Here is a 16,406-nt window from a genome sequence, read left to right on the forward strand (position 1 = left end):
CAACACGAAAAAATTCTCACACCAATTTTGAAAAACAGAGACCATTTTAATGAATAATTATACCAGAACCTCAAAAATCCAATCCGTAGAACCAGAGATATGCAATTTGAGTGTTTTTAGGGAAAAAACACCTAAAAGCACAAAGTCCTATTCACAATCATCTGGTCGCACTTGAAATGGGGACATTCACAAGCTCAGGCTATCCCCTATGGAACGTGGGCAGCCTACAGGAACCAGGTTAGTCCTGCTGAAAAAATTATCTTTTCAAACTCCAGTGCAAAGATTTCCATCCGCTGTGAAGGAGTAGGGAAATTGTCGTAGATTGTCATCACTGTAGCGCAAAGAGTAGGGTGGGTCACATGGGATGTTGTCACTAAAGTTCGAAGAGCCAGTCCAGTGTGGCAGATGGTTGTTGCTGTAGGCTGCATTTGCAGTCACCAGGGGCTGTCATTGCTGCAGCGCGAAGTGCAGATCTCACCTTGTCAGTTGCTGCTGACAGTTGCTGTTGTGTGAGGAGTCGGGTTCAAAAGAGCTTCACCTTGGTGGTCGATGTGTGCGGCAGAATCTCAGTGTGAGGGGCCAATTTATGATCACAAAGAGCCCAAAGCTTTAGTATGTATCCTTTCTTCTTGGTAGGAGGTCAACAGATGTGAGCCAAGGGTTGAAGACCTGGGGAGGCATCCTTTGGGGACCAGGAACTCACTTCAGCAGAGGCCAGCAGGGCTCAGACAGGTCCAGTTGCAGGTCTAGGCTGTTCCAATGCAGCAGGTTATCTGGACAGTTGCAGAGAGACTCTGGAGCTTGTTGTGTCTATGTAGCTAATACAAGACTGGCCCTTGGAGTCACTCAGGGTAGCGGATAAAGGGAGCAGGTCCAGTCTTCATTCTCAGAGAAAAAGGCAATCCTCAAGCAGCAGGTCAAATGTCTAGCAGAAGCAGGACAGCTCTTTAGTGACAAGCCAGTCATTCTTCTGCAATGGCCACAGGTCTAGGAGTCTACTGAAGAGGTGCTCTGAGGGTGCAATATTTATACATCATGCCTGCCTTTGAAGTGGGTAGAACTCCTTATAATACCTCCCCATCTCGTTCTGGTAAGTTCTTACCTTCCCCTGCCAAGGCTCCAAGTTGTCTGGGGTGACAAAAGAGTAGTGTCAAGTTCTTTTGTGTGCACTGGAGCCAAGCCCTTTGAGGTGTAATGTTGGGATTTGATAACTGTAGGTGTGATCATGTACCCCAACAGACCCTTTGTACAAGGCATTCATTTATCAAATCACCCTAGCAATGCAATGAAGTGAGATTCATGTAGTTTGGGATAATGTGCTCAAATATTACATTCAAATTAGAGGTGAGGACGGTTGTATGCTTAGCAGCAAAGTTCTATCACTTTACAGAGGCAACTATGATCCTGTATTCAAAGCATACTTGTGGTTGGTAGTCTTTACTGTGTTTGCTAAATAATCTACCAGATCCCATTTGAAAATCTCTATAAAAAACATGTTTTACTCTCAAAAGGATCAACAGTTACAAGAAAAACTTCCGCACAGCAACATATTTTTCCCAAATAATATGTACATACATTTTAGTTGCTTATTCCTATATTTAGATGCTAAAACTGGAAATAAAAATGTTAAACTTTTGGCCAGACAGTAATGATGGATCTTAAAATGGTAAAATAGTAAAGTAATTATGATGAGGAATGTGCTTCCTTTCAAATTACATTACATAATTTGTAGGATAATTTCGTCAATCTTCCAGGAAAATTTGTTCTCGCTGCTGCATAATTCTGGTGTCCTCAGGCATGTTGTAAGTTGTACATTGCGCTGACATGACATCTAATATAGAAAAAGCTACCTGTAGCCAGTTCTAAAAAGGCAAACTGTCACGTGCCATATCTTTTACAGCAATGCATTGTAAACACTATGTCGCTTTCCAAGGCTTTTATCTAGCCTTATAGAAGTGCAAACACCATTGAGGAATATCATTTTAAACCACAATTCTGGAAGTTTCCATCTTCATCCTTCTATCGAAGTAGAGTTCAGCTTCATTATTCATAAGAAATGAAAGCAGGGTTTTGAAGAGGATGCCACTGCACTGTGAATGCCAGGGCAATATGCATTCATTTATCAGTGAATTCTCGAGGTAGCAACGTTTGTTCCCTTTCTTTAAACACTGCCAGCTTTTTTGACCTGGATCTCGCTGCAGGGTCAATCCAAACATTTTGCCTTTCCTTGCGTTCCTTTCCAGAACCTGTTTTTATTGGCTTTTAGAACATTATCACTTTACTACTGCATACCAGTGCTAAGATGTTTGTGCTCTCTCCCTAAAACATGGTAAAATTGGTCTACACCTGACTGCCATATGTAATTTACGTATAAGTCCCTAGTATACAGTAACTGTAAATTGAATGCCACTAGTGTGTTGCAGCATTCATTGTGACACCTACCAAAGTAGCCCTTTTACAGCAAGTCTCAGTCCTGCCATTGCAGCCTGTATGCCAATTAAATGCTAATTGGGGCCTGCAGCACTGATTGAACCACCCACCTATGTAGCACTTTAATATTGTTGCAGGCCTGTGTGTGCAGTTTTAAACTGCCATTTCGGCCTGGCAAAAGAAACCTTTTTGCCAAGCCCAAACCTTCATTTTAATGCATATGTCACCCCTAGGGCGGGCCGTGGACACCCCAGAGGGCAGGCTGCAGTGTATTTAAAAAGTTGGACATGTACTTTTAATTTAAACAAGTCCTAGTATTGAAAAACTCCTAAAGTCATCTTTCACTACTGCTAGACCTACCTCTCCCATAGGATAACTTTGGAGTTACCATGTTACATTTTATAAGTGTAATTCCCAAAATGGGAACAGCTGACCAGTTCATGTTTAGAGTCTTTGAAATTGTGATTAAAAATCCTAACTTATAATGAAGTTGGATTTTAAATTACAATTTGGAGCATGCGACTTTAAGAAAGTTGCCATTTTCTGTCCTAAGCCATTTGGTGCCTAAAACCTGTCTCTGGGTCAAATGACTGGGTGTGGGTGACAGTTGGGTTATGTGTATTGCTCCTAGGCATTCACACACAATGGGGAGTTTAGGTGTGCCAGGATGGGCCATCACTGGAAGGATGGGAGGGAGGAGCTGAACCCAGCCCCACCGATACTTGAACAGGCTGTGTCCGCTCTCCACACAAAACACTACATACCCCCTGTAGTTAGTTTGACACCAAGGCCAAGAAGGGAAGGTATCTGTGAACTTCAATTGCCTGCATCTAGAAGCTGTCCCCCCTTAAAAGGCACAACTGTGTTTACAGGCTAGACCTCAGACATATACTCTTCAGCAAACTTCTGAAGCTGTGGATAATTTGATAGGAAGCAGGACTGCTGTTCTACTGAAAGGACTGACATTCTGCTGGACTGCTAATCTAATGAACTGCTGTGCTGCTGCGCTGATCTTCTGCCTGCTGCCCTCTTGCATGGGTGAGTAGGACTGGACCTGCAGGTCTTAAACCCAGAAACCAGAGTGCCTCCAAGGGCTATTTGGTTGTCCTACCAATCTAAAGCTTCAGGGACACAACAGGTGTTCAACTACCTTGCACCTACACCTGGACTGTCATCTCAGATTCTACCCACTCAGATGTGGGCGTAAGGTGCTCTTTTAGCCTCTGTGGATCCACCAGATGTGAAGCTTCTCCTCTGCTGTACTGCAGAAACCTCAGCAGAACTGATACATCCCTTCTGCTGCGTGGATTGAACCAGTTGAAAAAAAAACAGATCGGAACGGCCACTGCATGATGCATGATGAGCCCTCGAATCCCTCATCCACAGCAGCCTCAATGATGATGTCTGACTCTGCACCAAAGCCTCACAGCTCTTGAGACCTGACTCATTGCCCCAACTGCACACCACATCCTAGACTCTAGACTTTGCAGCGCAGGCCCCATCGACGGGATCCTCAGCGATGACGCAGGCCCTCGCATCACTGCCTTGGAACCGATGCATTGCTTCAGCTGCATGACTAATCTTCGACACGGATCCTAGCTATGCTCCGCAATCAAGGTACCAGCTATTCAGTGGCCTAACTGGGTCACTGTAGCTGATCCATGCCCCTTCGCCGTAGACCTGAACTTGTGACTTTGTCCCCGTCCGGTGGGACCAGATATCCACAGTTGACGATTTCTGCTTTTTGCCACTATTTTCACAAAAACATTTTAAATTGCATACGCCCGGTCCTACCAATTAGATTTTTGTAATTTTTAGCTTGTGTTATTTATTAAAAAAAGATCTATTTTTCCAACTTGGTATGGGATCCTTTCTGTATGGTATTTGCACTATACTACTGTTTAAAGTGTTGCACAAATACTTTACACATTGCCTTTAATTTAATGGCAGCTCGGTGACAAGCTATGAGAAGGATGAACACATGTTAATTTAGGGTTGATGTGTGCCTTGCACTGAGAAGTATTGTGGTTGCTGATGACCAGGGATCACATCCCAGTCAACCAACAACCCAATTTCTTGCAGAAATTCTCCAAAAAAGGGTTCTAATTGGATAGGAGATTGTGAACCATAGGTTGAAAGTGAGGAGCAGCTCAGACAACTACTGTTAAATAAGCACTGTCTCTCCCTGAATCCTTACCCAATCTCATTGTGTTGTTCTGCTCTGATTCAACAAGGCAAAGGTCAAGACAACCGCTGGTGGTATCCTTGCGTAGAATGACTGCAGACTGGGGAATTGGGTAGAGCAATCTAAGTAGGCCGACGTAGCAATCACCTAGGTCGTATTTGGCTAAGGTGGCAACGAGAAAGCCCCACTCGAGCATGCCGAATGCTTTTTCTAAGTCCAACACTAGGCACCCGAGTGCGGCCACTGTTCGTATGTTGAGGGACAAGCTGCACGCCGGTACAAACCAGTTTTGATCCTCATGTACTAGTCGCGGGACCACTGGGGCCATTCTCCTTGCCAATTGTTTGGAAAGTATTTTATAGTCCGAGTTTAACGGTACAGATGGGCGGTAGGTATCTCTATCCAGCTTAGGCAGCGAAACAAGCAGGGGCTCACGCAGCGACCGAGGTAAAATGGCTATCTCTTGTGCACTGATATATAATGGCAGCAATTTCGGGGCAAGTGAGCCTTGGTAAGCCTTGTGAAATTCTGCTGGCAGCCCATCTGGACTTGGCGCCTTGCCTGTGGCCAATGACTGAATCGCTAACTGCACTTCTAACAGCTTTAGTGGGTAATTTAGCTCAGCTCGTTGAGAGTCATCTACTGTTGGAATGGGTAGCTGCGACATATACGGTTCCAGCACCTCTTGGTTTGCATGTACCACTGGTTAATATATGTTGGTGTAGTGGGCAGTAAATTCACCATGTATGTTGCATTGCGGCTTTAGCAGTTGACCCACTCCGGATTGTAAGTTCAGCTTTGGTTGTTGCGCACGGTCTTGTTGTATAAGATGTGCCAATAGTCTCTCTGCTGCATAATTCAGACAGCGCAACCTTTCCATTACCTCAGCATGTTTTTGTCTTTGATCATCTAGTGCCTGCTGCGCGGCAATGCCCCCTGTTAAGTCAGTTTCGAAATTGATAAGGGTGTTTTTGATGAGTTTAGCTTCATGGTCCGACTGCCGAAGTATACTCCAAGTCAGGCTCAGGCATTGTCCCCGTACCACCACTTTGTAAGCGTCCCAGAGTGCCCCGTGATCAGTCACTGAGCCTTCATTTGTGTCAAAGAATGTGAATATGGACAACCCCACTGAGTCCTGAAAGGTGGGGTCCTCCAGTGGTACTGCATGTAGAAGCCATAGTTTTTAGTCTGGCATCGTATCTGCCCCACCTAGCTGTACCATGTGCGGATTATGTTCAGAATGTGTGCCCAGGTAGTCTGCAGTCAGTGCCACGCTGCCCACAAATCGGTAGAGTCGCACTTGTAGATCATGGGGGTGTGAGTAGTATGAGTAAAGGCGGGTGTGCAGATTTACCGTCCTCCATAAATCTGCAAGCCCCCAACTACTGAGCCACTCATTCAAGCCTTTAATGTAAGACGCTGCAGTTGTCTGCTGCAGTGGAGGAAGGGCCTGTCTAATCCTGTATCCAATAACCTATTATAGCCCCCCTAACAACCAAGGAACATCACATCACTGGGATAGCCTTGCTGATAATGCACGCCAGAGTGGGGCCTAGTCAGTGTTCGGGCATATATTGAACCTATCACTATCGGCCTGCCATTGAGCTTGCCTTTTGTCAATGCATATCGACCATGAAAAACTATTTCCGTTGATTCTGAAACATAATGTGTTCCTGGCCTGACCCATACTTCTGCTCCCCATGCATACGATTAGTAGCCTGTGGCAAATATCTGCCCTCTACTTTTACACTGTAGCCAGAGTTTCTCGGGCGGCGATATGTGCGTTTCCTGCAATAACGTAATCTGTGCTGCATGTCTCTTTAAGTATGCATATGTGTTATATCGGCACGCTGGCGTGTGCATACCCCTGACATTCGAGGTTATTGTTGTCGGTGGCATCCTTTATCTATACAGCATACATGTATGGCTCTTCGGCTTGCTGCTCCTCAATAGAAGCAGGTGGCACGCGCATGTGGTCTAGGCCTATTCCACCAGCTCGCTGCACGCAGTTTCCAATAATGTGATAGTTAGATGCTAAATGGGGAAACTGCCCCTCATAGCAACTATTGGCTTTGCGTGCCGTACTACTTGGTGTATGGAGGAGGATAGCCCTAACTGAGTGTACAATGAGCTAATTGAAGCTCTAGCCCTATGAGAATAATTTGTAATGGTCCATGCGCCTCTTCTTGCTGGCATTGCATTGGATCCATACCCATGGCGGGAGAGAAGGTAGCGGGAGGGAAGGCAGAGGAGCTATGCCAACAGCAGTGCATAAGTCATATTGTCAGATCTCCACTCAGCAACACTACACTCTTCCCTCTAGGATAACTGCCCTCTTTAATCGTTATATAATAAGTATGATGACACCCCATGTTTACAGTACAAAATGTCATCCGCTGTTTGGGGCGTCACTTCAGGCATTGGCTGGAAATCTTCACCTAACGGTTATCTTGCCGATGCGCTGCTCTAAATCCAAGACAGCCTTAATCTGCAGCGGGCGTTTCCTGATGCATTTGCGAGGCGTCGGACAGCTCCTTCGGCTGCTGTGCTGTGAGTTCTTAGCTGTATTTGTTTTTTGCCCGATGACACGCTGTCTCCCTCCATTTCAAGCCAGTCCCATGGCTCTTCCACTGCATTAAAGAAATGTGACATCCATCCTTCAGCACTCAAAGCTTGGCCAGGAGTAGAAGCGAGTATTTGACATCCGATTCCCGCAACTTCTGTTTAACTGACAGGAACGTGCTTCTCTGTTGCTGCACACCAAGAGAATAGTCCAGGAAGAACATCACCTTAGAGTCATCAACTCTGACTTCTTCCAGCTTACGTAATTCCTGCAATATCGCATCTCAATCTTTGAAATTCAGGAGTCAAATTAGGAACAGACGAGGTCCAGCTCCTGGTTGCCGCCGTCCTGCCGGAAATCTGTGCGCCCTTTCTATTGCAAAAAATGGGGAAAGTGCTTTTGGTGGCATCAAAGTCTTCAGCCAGGTCTTCGTGTAAGAGACCACATCTCGTCCCTCCATTCCCGCTGGAAGGCCCATGATCCGTACATTATTGGGGCGGGAACGCCTTTCCGCATCGTCAATCCTATGATCCAGAATGCAAACTTTCTCCCTAGTGTCCGCCCTTCAGCCGCAGAAGCCTTGGTGGGTGGGAGGATCTACTTAATTTCAGCCTCCATCTCATCAACCCTCTCAGCCAGCTTACTATGATCTGCATGCAGTATTGTGAAGTCCGATGTGACCTTATCAATTCACCCCTCCCGAGACGTGGGCATTTGTGCCAGGGACACATTCAGTTGCGTCACCGCCGCCTGAAACACATTGTCTATCTTAGATCCCAGAGTGGGGTTATTCGCATTGTCATCAAGCTCTGGTTCATTTTCTGGGTGCTTGGGTGGTGCCGAGGAGGACGTGGACTGCGTGCTTGTTCTTGCGGTTGTCTGCCCATTATTGCTATCAGACGGGTAGGGGCTAGGTCAACTGTGTAGGTGTGCGCTGGGTCAGCCATCAGTCCCACTACTCCAAAGTGCAGAGTGCATAGCAGAAGAAACATCATGGCTGTAGTCACATTAGCCCCACCTTGGTTGGTGGCACTCTGTTCTTACATCTCCGGCCTCCGTCAACTGATGGCAGGGCATCATCTTCGCCCACCTGTGTCTCCTCGCATTGGCTGTCCAAAGTCGACTGCCGTCTTTAGCATCGCCTTGCAGCAGACACCAGGCTGCCAGCCTCCTCAGCAATGTACAGGCCACGCCCCAGCCTGAAAGATGTCCACCAGCTGCAACCCGCCTAGAGGCAGCGCAGGTCCGTTCAACGAGTTTCGACGCGCTTCAGTCCCAAGTCTCACCACAGCAGTGTGCAGCGTGGCGTTCTCAATCCGTGGTACCTGCAGTAATATCTTGATGGCACCTGGGGCCATTAATTCTTGCCAGATAACCGGGCCTCAGTGCGGAGCTGCCTTAAAGCGCGTCCGCCATCTTGGCCAGCTAACCATGCCCCCCATAGATATGTGACCTAATTCTAATTTACTCTTCCTTGAGGTCGACTATTTATGTTTTTTCATTATGTGTAAGAAACTTTTAAAGATATTTGTTGTTGGATTTTCTTTTAAAAAAATGGATTGCATGTCTTTTTCTCTTTCTGTTATGCTTTTATGGCCTTGGCGGAATAAAGTTTATTTGACTTCACTTGAAATGCCAGATATTAACCTGAACTGTTGAACCTCTAGTAACAGAGGAGAAAACCAATCCGCTCCCTCGTTCATCTCCTCGGTAGGGTTCAGATTTGGTTTTGTAGGAGCAGGCTACTACTGCAAAATTGGATGCAGAGAAAGTATGCTTATCTAGTACATCTAATTTGTTGTAAACAATATCAAAAGATTAAGCGTTATCGGACATGATGAACTCCTGGAGAGAAAGTATTCTATCAATGAGTACACTTATTTCTATTGAAGCAGTTCTGTTTAAACCTGTGACAACTGACAACTGGTACTAAAGAAGTCAGGCCGCTCCACGTTCTTCTCTTCTGTAAGTTATGCATAACACTATGCAAGAGAACTCAGACTCTGGCATTGTGCAAAAAAAAAAAAACATTCTCCTCCATCTTATGGAAGCCTGGGTCAGTAAAGGCAGATTAGTGTGCAAATGCTGCAGGGCTTAAGTCAGCTCAGGCCCTGTCCATAACAACCCCTTTGATCCCTTCTTCTTCCCCAGCTTCAGCTTTCCGAGACAAAAAGCATGCATTTATTTCTTTTTTGTGAGGAAGAGGCCTTCATGGAATTGAAGGCCAACTGGCTCTGATTTGGTGATCATTTCTTGCAACTGGGCAGACAGAGCCAGCCTATGAGCACCTTCTTCTATCTCAGTTTCAAATTCTGAGGACAGAACAGGTTCTGTGACATGGTGTCTCTTTTCGTAGCCTTCAAGGTTCCTGGTTACTAGGCAGCACAGTTTTGTGAACTGCGGAAGCCTTGCAATACCACGTTTTGAGACCAGGCAAGGTTGTAGCTTGGGGCTACAGTGGTTACACAGAGGAAATGTTTGCTTGTGCTAACAGATTGCAGCAGCAGGAGGGAATATCCTTATCCCCACTAATGCCAACAGAAAGCATGACTTCAACACATCCATGACTCATCTTTCCCTGAGAGCTCTAAAATCTTTTTAGAGAAGAGTAGAGGGCGAGGGGGGAACACAGGGTAATTTATGTGGAGAGGGATGTCATCACTAGCCATATACCCAAAAATAAAGCCTCCATATGCTGGCTGAAATACAGCCACAGGTACAGGAAGAGACACCTCCTTAATGCTCAAAGAGACACAGACCTAATCAGCAGGTTCTCATTATCATACCTTTGAAGAAATATTCAATAATATATGTCACCTACTTTATAGCAGAGTATGGAGAGGCATATCCTGTCTTCATGACACAGAGAAAGATGGATGTGTTGTAGTGAAGGTCTGCATTTACCACTCAAGGTAAGGTTTTTTAGAGTAGGAGAAAGAAGGCAAAACTCAGCATGTCCTGAATGCAGTGATTAAATTGTAAAAATATATGCTCCGGGGCTTTCGTCAGGAGGCAGCTTCGACCAGCCCGTTTCTCCTGTTGGCGCTTCAAAACACAAAACCATCTGCTAATAATAAATCCCTACAAGTGGGAAGAGGATGTGGTGTAATGGCAAGAGCTGCCAACTTTGTAGTTGGGGAACCAGGTCCGAGTCTCGACGTCTGCTCAACATCCTATGACTCTGGGCAAGCCAGAAAGGCATATACTGTGCCAATCTTACAATGACAATCTGTTCTTTTGGACTCAGAACGACTATTGTGACTCCAAAGATAGCACAATAAAACACAACATGATCTGGGTTTGAGTGTCTGAACTTAAAGAGCAACTGCCACTCATGTATGTAAGGATCGTCTTTTTTAGACTTTGACCCCTGAGTCTGTTTTTTTTATCTTTAGCAGAAAAGGGCTTGACACCTAAACTATTACGGCCTATGGTCTTATAAGCCACCGTAATATTTCTCAGTAACTGACGGGGTTTATCGGCATCGGGGACCTCGCGCAAGGCATTAGACACTTGGAAGTTTACTGCATCTCCCTTTATATTAGAAAGGATGAGGTCGGAAAACTACATCAAATGAGCCAACGAGTCTCATTCCCAATTCAACCGCAGCCTCAGGTCCATGTTCATCCTGAAAAGGTTTAATGACCGTGGGCAGGACAGCCATTGATGGAGTGCCGCAGCACCTCATGTATACCGGCGCAAATATTCTACCCCACGACTCGCAGTCACCGTCTTCCAGTACCAAGTTCTTGGGCAAACTAATTGTAAGAATTCTGTGTGACTCAAATTATGAAAAACTGCTCCCAGCTGGTCAAATTTCTCGGCAAGCCAGAAAGGCATATCATCCTTATCCTGGGGACGCTTGCCCATAACCGCATTAACCATGACGGGACTAACCTTCATTCTGCTCGATCCAGCTGGGAGAGCCGCAACACCAGGGGCCCCGTCCTGTAAATTGCGAGTAATATATTGAACCATGGCTCTAATAACTCCAATAGCGGAGGTATTTAGGGGCCATGTTGCAGGGATTCTGCTCAGTCACAGAACTGTGCACAGAGACTTAAGACCTCAGTGAATTAGGGTGTACCAAAATCTCACCTTAGTACCCAAAATACCAGACTAGCATCAGTGTCTCATTAGCTCTTCATCCTATAGCAAAGTCACCAATGATTAGAAAACCCAGAACATGCGACTTAGGATACCTCAGGTAAGGTGGGAAACATGAGCACTCTTTCGTTATACTCTCATACCAGTCCAGAACAGAGAGTAAAGGGAGACACGAGCAAGTTTAAAATGTTTATTTTAACGCTGTGATCTCAGGTGCAGCATCTTACCTAATACAAGCAGACATATAATAAATAAGATTGTCAGCATAGTATCTATTCCATAAAGTACAAAGGGAGAAAGCAAATTTATAAAGCTAAATGGAAACAGGTTAAATATATACCTATATTCACCCTCCCTTGCTAGTAGGTTATTTTATAACTAAAGAAGGTCTCTTAGGCTTGCTTAGGCGACCCCATACCTCAGAGATTAGCAGGAGTGAATCACATAGAGTTCTGCATAAGCTCTCAGCATACGAATGTTCTCCAAGTGTGTTCAATCATGCCCACACAGTGTATTATTAAAGGCACCAGTATCTGAGCTGTCCAAGCTGTATATATGTTATGTCTAGAACGTGAGCTGATAAGTTCGAACAAAAGCAACAGTGTTGATAACCTTGAAGGCCTCAGCATTCACTGTTCAGACTAAGCTTACAAAGCAAGTCTAGCAATGTAGAAAAACAGGTTATTCTAATGTGAAGCAAAACTCTCATTCTAACTCGAAACAATATCCAACATGTGTGCTGTGTGCAAAAGAAAGCAAAAGGTAAAATGGCGTTTAAACTTCTAATAAGCTCATGCTAACTTAACACTGTATAAATGCAAGGCTCAGCCCCAATACAGGTTTACATTCAAAGCTTGTGAATACTGAAAGCCGTAAACGCACTCCAAAATGTGAGCTTACTCAAAAGTGTATAAGTTAACTTTTGGAACCAGGTCTTGTGTGTTATCGATTTGTATGCATGTTAAACATAGTACATCCTTAAAATCACCTTTTACAGTGCAATGGCAAATCACTCTACCTGATAAATTTGGAAATATGCCTACTTGTGCTTGTCTGTTGTTTGTGCAGGCTTCATAGAGTTCCAGGGTGCAAAGAAGGCAGAAGCTGAGGTGTCTCAATGTTATTGTATTAAATGGCAAACAGTTTATTCTGTTGTATTCATATATAGGGTTTTGGGACAGATGAAGACACCCTCATTGAAATCCTTGTTTCGAGAACCAACAAAGAAATCCAGGATATCCTTAAGGCTTACAAAGAAGGTAATCTTGAAGTTCCTATTACGGAAGTTAAAATGTATATGGTTAAGATCAGTGACCATGATTTATCTTTAGAGTTTATGTACCTAAAGCAGAGGGGAAACATCCTTTACAACGCACGTCATTACCCCACATTTTTTACTCCGCAAAAAGTTTTACTATGCAGGACTTTACACTGCAAACCATTACAACTCATATCCCATTACAATACCCCGGTAGAGTTTGAATAGTAAATCGCATTGCATTTGACAACGCTTTGTAATGGATTGCGTCGTAAAGCCCTGCATTGTAAAAGTGTCTGACAAAAAAAAACACGGGGTAGTGGCATGCGGAGTAAAGTGTTCTATCCGACAGTGTACTGATTCTAGTTGTGCTATGATATTTCATGCTACCTTCCCTCTTTTCTCTTTATGGAAGGATCTTTAAACTGTACATATTTTGCGTCTTTCGCTCTTCTGCCCACGTTGTATTCAGGGATTTCACTGTTCATATTATCGCTGCTCATGCCTTTGTATTCTTGATTTCCAGTATCCTTCTGAACTACTGTCTCCTCTCTCCCTCTGTGGAAGTTAGGGCATGTTTTCTCTATTTCACTTTCAAATTCCACATTCTACTAATTCTTTTCGTTTTGCTTGCTATCAAGTTTAGATTCTTTCCTAGGCATTTGCTCTGTTATTCCTTTCCCATTTCACCTGAAACCTGCTGACCTTAATAGTGATTTCAACCTCTTCTCACACATTCTGCCTCGAATCTACTCACTCCCACAATCTTTTAAACCTTCCAGCAGGCCTCCCTGACCTTGCCATACTTATTCTCTCCATTCAATACAATCCTCCTCCCTGAAAGCGAAACTATTCTTAATAAAGGCACATTCTTCTAATAACCAAATCCCTCACTCCAGTCTTCACTCAGCTCGTGACTCTAGTTATTTTTCCACACCTGTCGCCACTCTTTCACCAAACCCAAAGTCTTTCCTATCTATTTTCAAACATCTTCCCAATCTCTTGTTTCGCTTTTCTCTCACTACTTCCAGTTCATAATTTGTAAAAATAAAAATATAAAAAAGTGCCAAGGCCTTTGTCAGGAGGCCACTGCAACTTGCACCAGTCATTGCCCCTACCAGCGTTGCCAATGAAAGTATCAACACAACTGCTAACCATCACACTCCTACACGTGTGACAATTTAGACTATTCCAGACCCACAAAGCTATAAGAATTGCTTGGCTAGTAGTTATTAATCATTTTTTAATTGATATTGCCAAAGTTCTGTTGTTGTGCTTATCTTTATAGTAGACGAACAGCGCCTCCATGTGGCAGTCTGTCATAGGTGCCACTGTTGACAATTCAGTGCCGGTGGAAAGCGCCAGAAACCACTGTCTCAAATTAAGCACTGTCTACTTCTGATTTTGCTACTTCTTTAACTCCATAATCGATCCAATATTTGCCCTGGGATGGGCCAATAACATCCTCTATGAGACTCTGTTTCTCTAGATTCTCCTAATTAGGCCAAGGTGAAATCATCATTATGCTGGCATAATTAAGCATAATTGTAGAAATCCCACGTTACTGTTGCCAGACACTATTCTGCTATAAAGTCAAATCCTGCAACTAAATGCCATTTAAGGTAAACATTTTCCACAAACGTACAGGACGAATAATACTGCTAGTGTTAGCTGCGCTTTTGTTTTATTGCACTATTTTAGTGTAACATGCATCCTCGTATTCCAAAGTGGAATTTAGGATGCATTTTGCAATAATTGCAATAAAATATAGTCAGTTAAAATATAATGTCAGTTTTGCATATTGTATAATTAAGTGCAATTTCATGTAACTTTTTCAAAATTTCAGTGAATTGTGCAAAACCAAATTACATGAGTTTTGCACACCCCTACATCTTATATCAGATTGTAAGCTTTGGTATTTTCTTACACTTGCTATCCCAAGTGCTGCTGAGCCTCTGATTCAATGCCTTCATCTATTATTCATAAACGCTACTATCTTCTTCTATATCTCACAATATTCATTAATCGAGCGTTCTCTGCTAGGGTTGTTTGCCTGACACCATTAAGTGATCTGCTTATTTTCCACCTTTAAAGAAACACGTCTTTGCCCTCTCACTTCCATTACCTTCATCTTTTAAGTTCTGAAATGCATTCTAGGTAGTCAGCCTCCAGCTTTCTATCATGATTGTTATTAGAAATTGGGGTCTCTAGTTGGCAAAGGTAGGTACCTTGGTCCAAATTGGGACCCCTGCTTCTAGTCAGGATAAGGGGTATGCACACTTTAGATAACACCCTGGGTAGCGCGGCACGAGTAGACAGGCTTATCCCAAAGGCAATGTGTAAGTTATTTGCACTCAAAACACACAGTAATACAGTGATAACAACACAAATGGACAACACATCTGTTTAGAAAAATAAAGTATCTTTATCTAAACTCAAGAAGACCAAAACGACAAAATCCAACAGACATGAAACTTTTTGTTTAAAAATTATATTTTTTATTGAGAGCAGTAAGAAAAACACCGTCCATTACACCATAATGCATACAATAGCAATAATATTCAGGATTAACATTGATAGGTTAAGAAAAAACATTTTAGAAGGATAGGTTAAAACAGAATTCTATAGCAGCTTATATTCCTTGGTACCTTGGCACGATACATCCACCTAGTTGTCAAAGTGCCTCTGCAACTAAGAAAAAACTATTTCAGAAATGCCAAAAAAAAGACAATTCAGACATCCAATTTTTAAAGTGCATGTGCAGCTAGGATTAACCGTTAGTCAGTACATATGTCAAGGAACTCTATGAAGTGCAGGTGCGACAGTCAACATTAATTTTACAAAATATTTCTCAATCCTACTCTAACTCTGCTATACAAAATTTGTGCCAGACAGCTCTAAATCTTACTGTAGCTCCTATACTTTTTGTGTAGGCCTCCTCGAATCTAAAGGTCCTACATATTTTACTGATCTTTTGATTGATCCTGCGTTGTGTACTGGTTTTCCAGTTTTGCAGCACCAATGATCTGGCGACAGCTATAGAAATTATTACAAAATACTGTTGATATTTACTGAAGCATTGCATCTCTGGTGAGATACTGAATAAAACCAGCCTTGGTGATGGAACGATAGTTGATGACAAAAACTGGATATCATAACAAAAACATCCTTCCAAAATTGCTGCAATTTACTACTCCATAAAATGTATGAACCCATCCTCCTTCATCCCATTCATTACATCTAAAACATTGATTTAAGCAGGTTGGAAACATTTTATGCAGCCTCTGTGGATTTATCAGCAATCTGACAGTTTCGTGATGGAAGCTATCTAGATGTCCCACTAAATTTCATACACACGCTCAGCGCCAAGATGCTCCCTCCGGAGCGATAGGTCGCGCTCTATAAATACCCACAAATAAATAAATAAATAAATACATTGTAGTATGCTAGCCATCTAGATAGAAAATGTATTCTTTTATAATTTGCTCCTAGCAATGCTCTATTCGAGAATACGCTTAAATGTTGCTGTTCTTTAATATTGAATTTACAGCCTGTCTCTAAGTGAATTTTCTGAAGTTCCTTCACAATAATCTCTTCATTATGATATTTCTGATGTAGAAGCCGATACCAAACTCCCACACTCGTGACCTTGTTAGATATTTGCTTGATTATTGGAAGCACTGTTTCACTCAGCATAGTATAGCTATTTTCGAGAAATTTCGCAAGCTGAAGATAACATAGAAAACAAGCATTTACAATGCAATGGTCTCGGCATTCTTAAAGTTAGAGCTATTGGCATTGCTCATGACATTATTTTTATTTATGTTTTTGTTTTTAAAAGATAAATAAATGGCATTGTCATT

General features: G+C 43.2%; 1 protein-coding gene across 1 annotated transcript in view; it reads left to right on the top strand.

Annotated features, from left to right (window-relative positions):
- LOC147727228 (annexin A1-like) overlaps positions 1–16,406 on the top strand; it is a 173,328-nt gene that overhangs the window by 54,301 nt on the left and 102,621 nt on the right. Inside the window, exon 4 of the mRNA XM_086963594.1 lies at positions 12,454–12,544. Coding sequence (XP_086819720.1) covers positions 12,454–12,544 — 91 coding nt within the window. The remainder of the gene's footprint in view (positions 1–12,453; positions 12,545–16,406) is intronic.

This window comes from Lissotriton vulgaris, chromosome 3_1 (genome assembly GCF_964263255.1).
Source record: "Lissotriton vulgaris chromosome 3_1, aLisVul1.2, whole genome shotgun sequence".
Taxonomy (NCBI): domain Eukaryota; kingdom Metazoa; phylum Chordata; class Amphibia; order Caudata; family Salamandridae; genus Lissotriton; species Lissotriton vulgaris.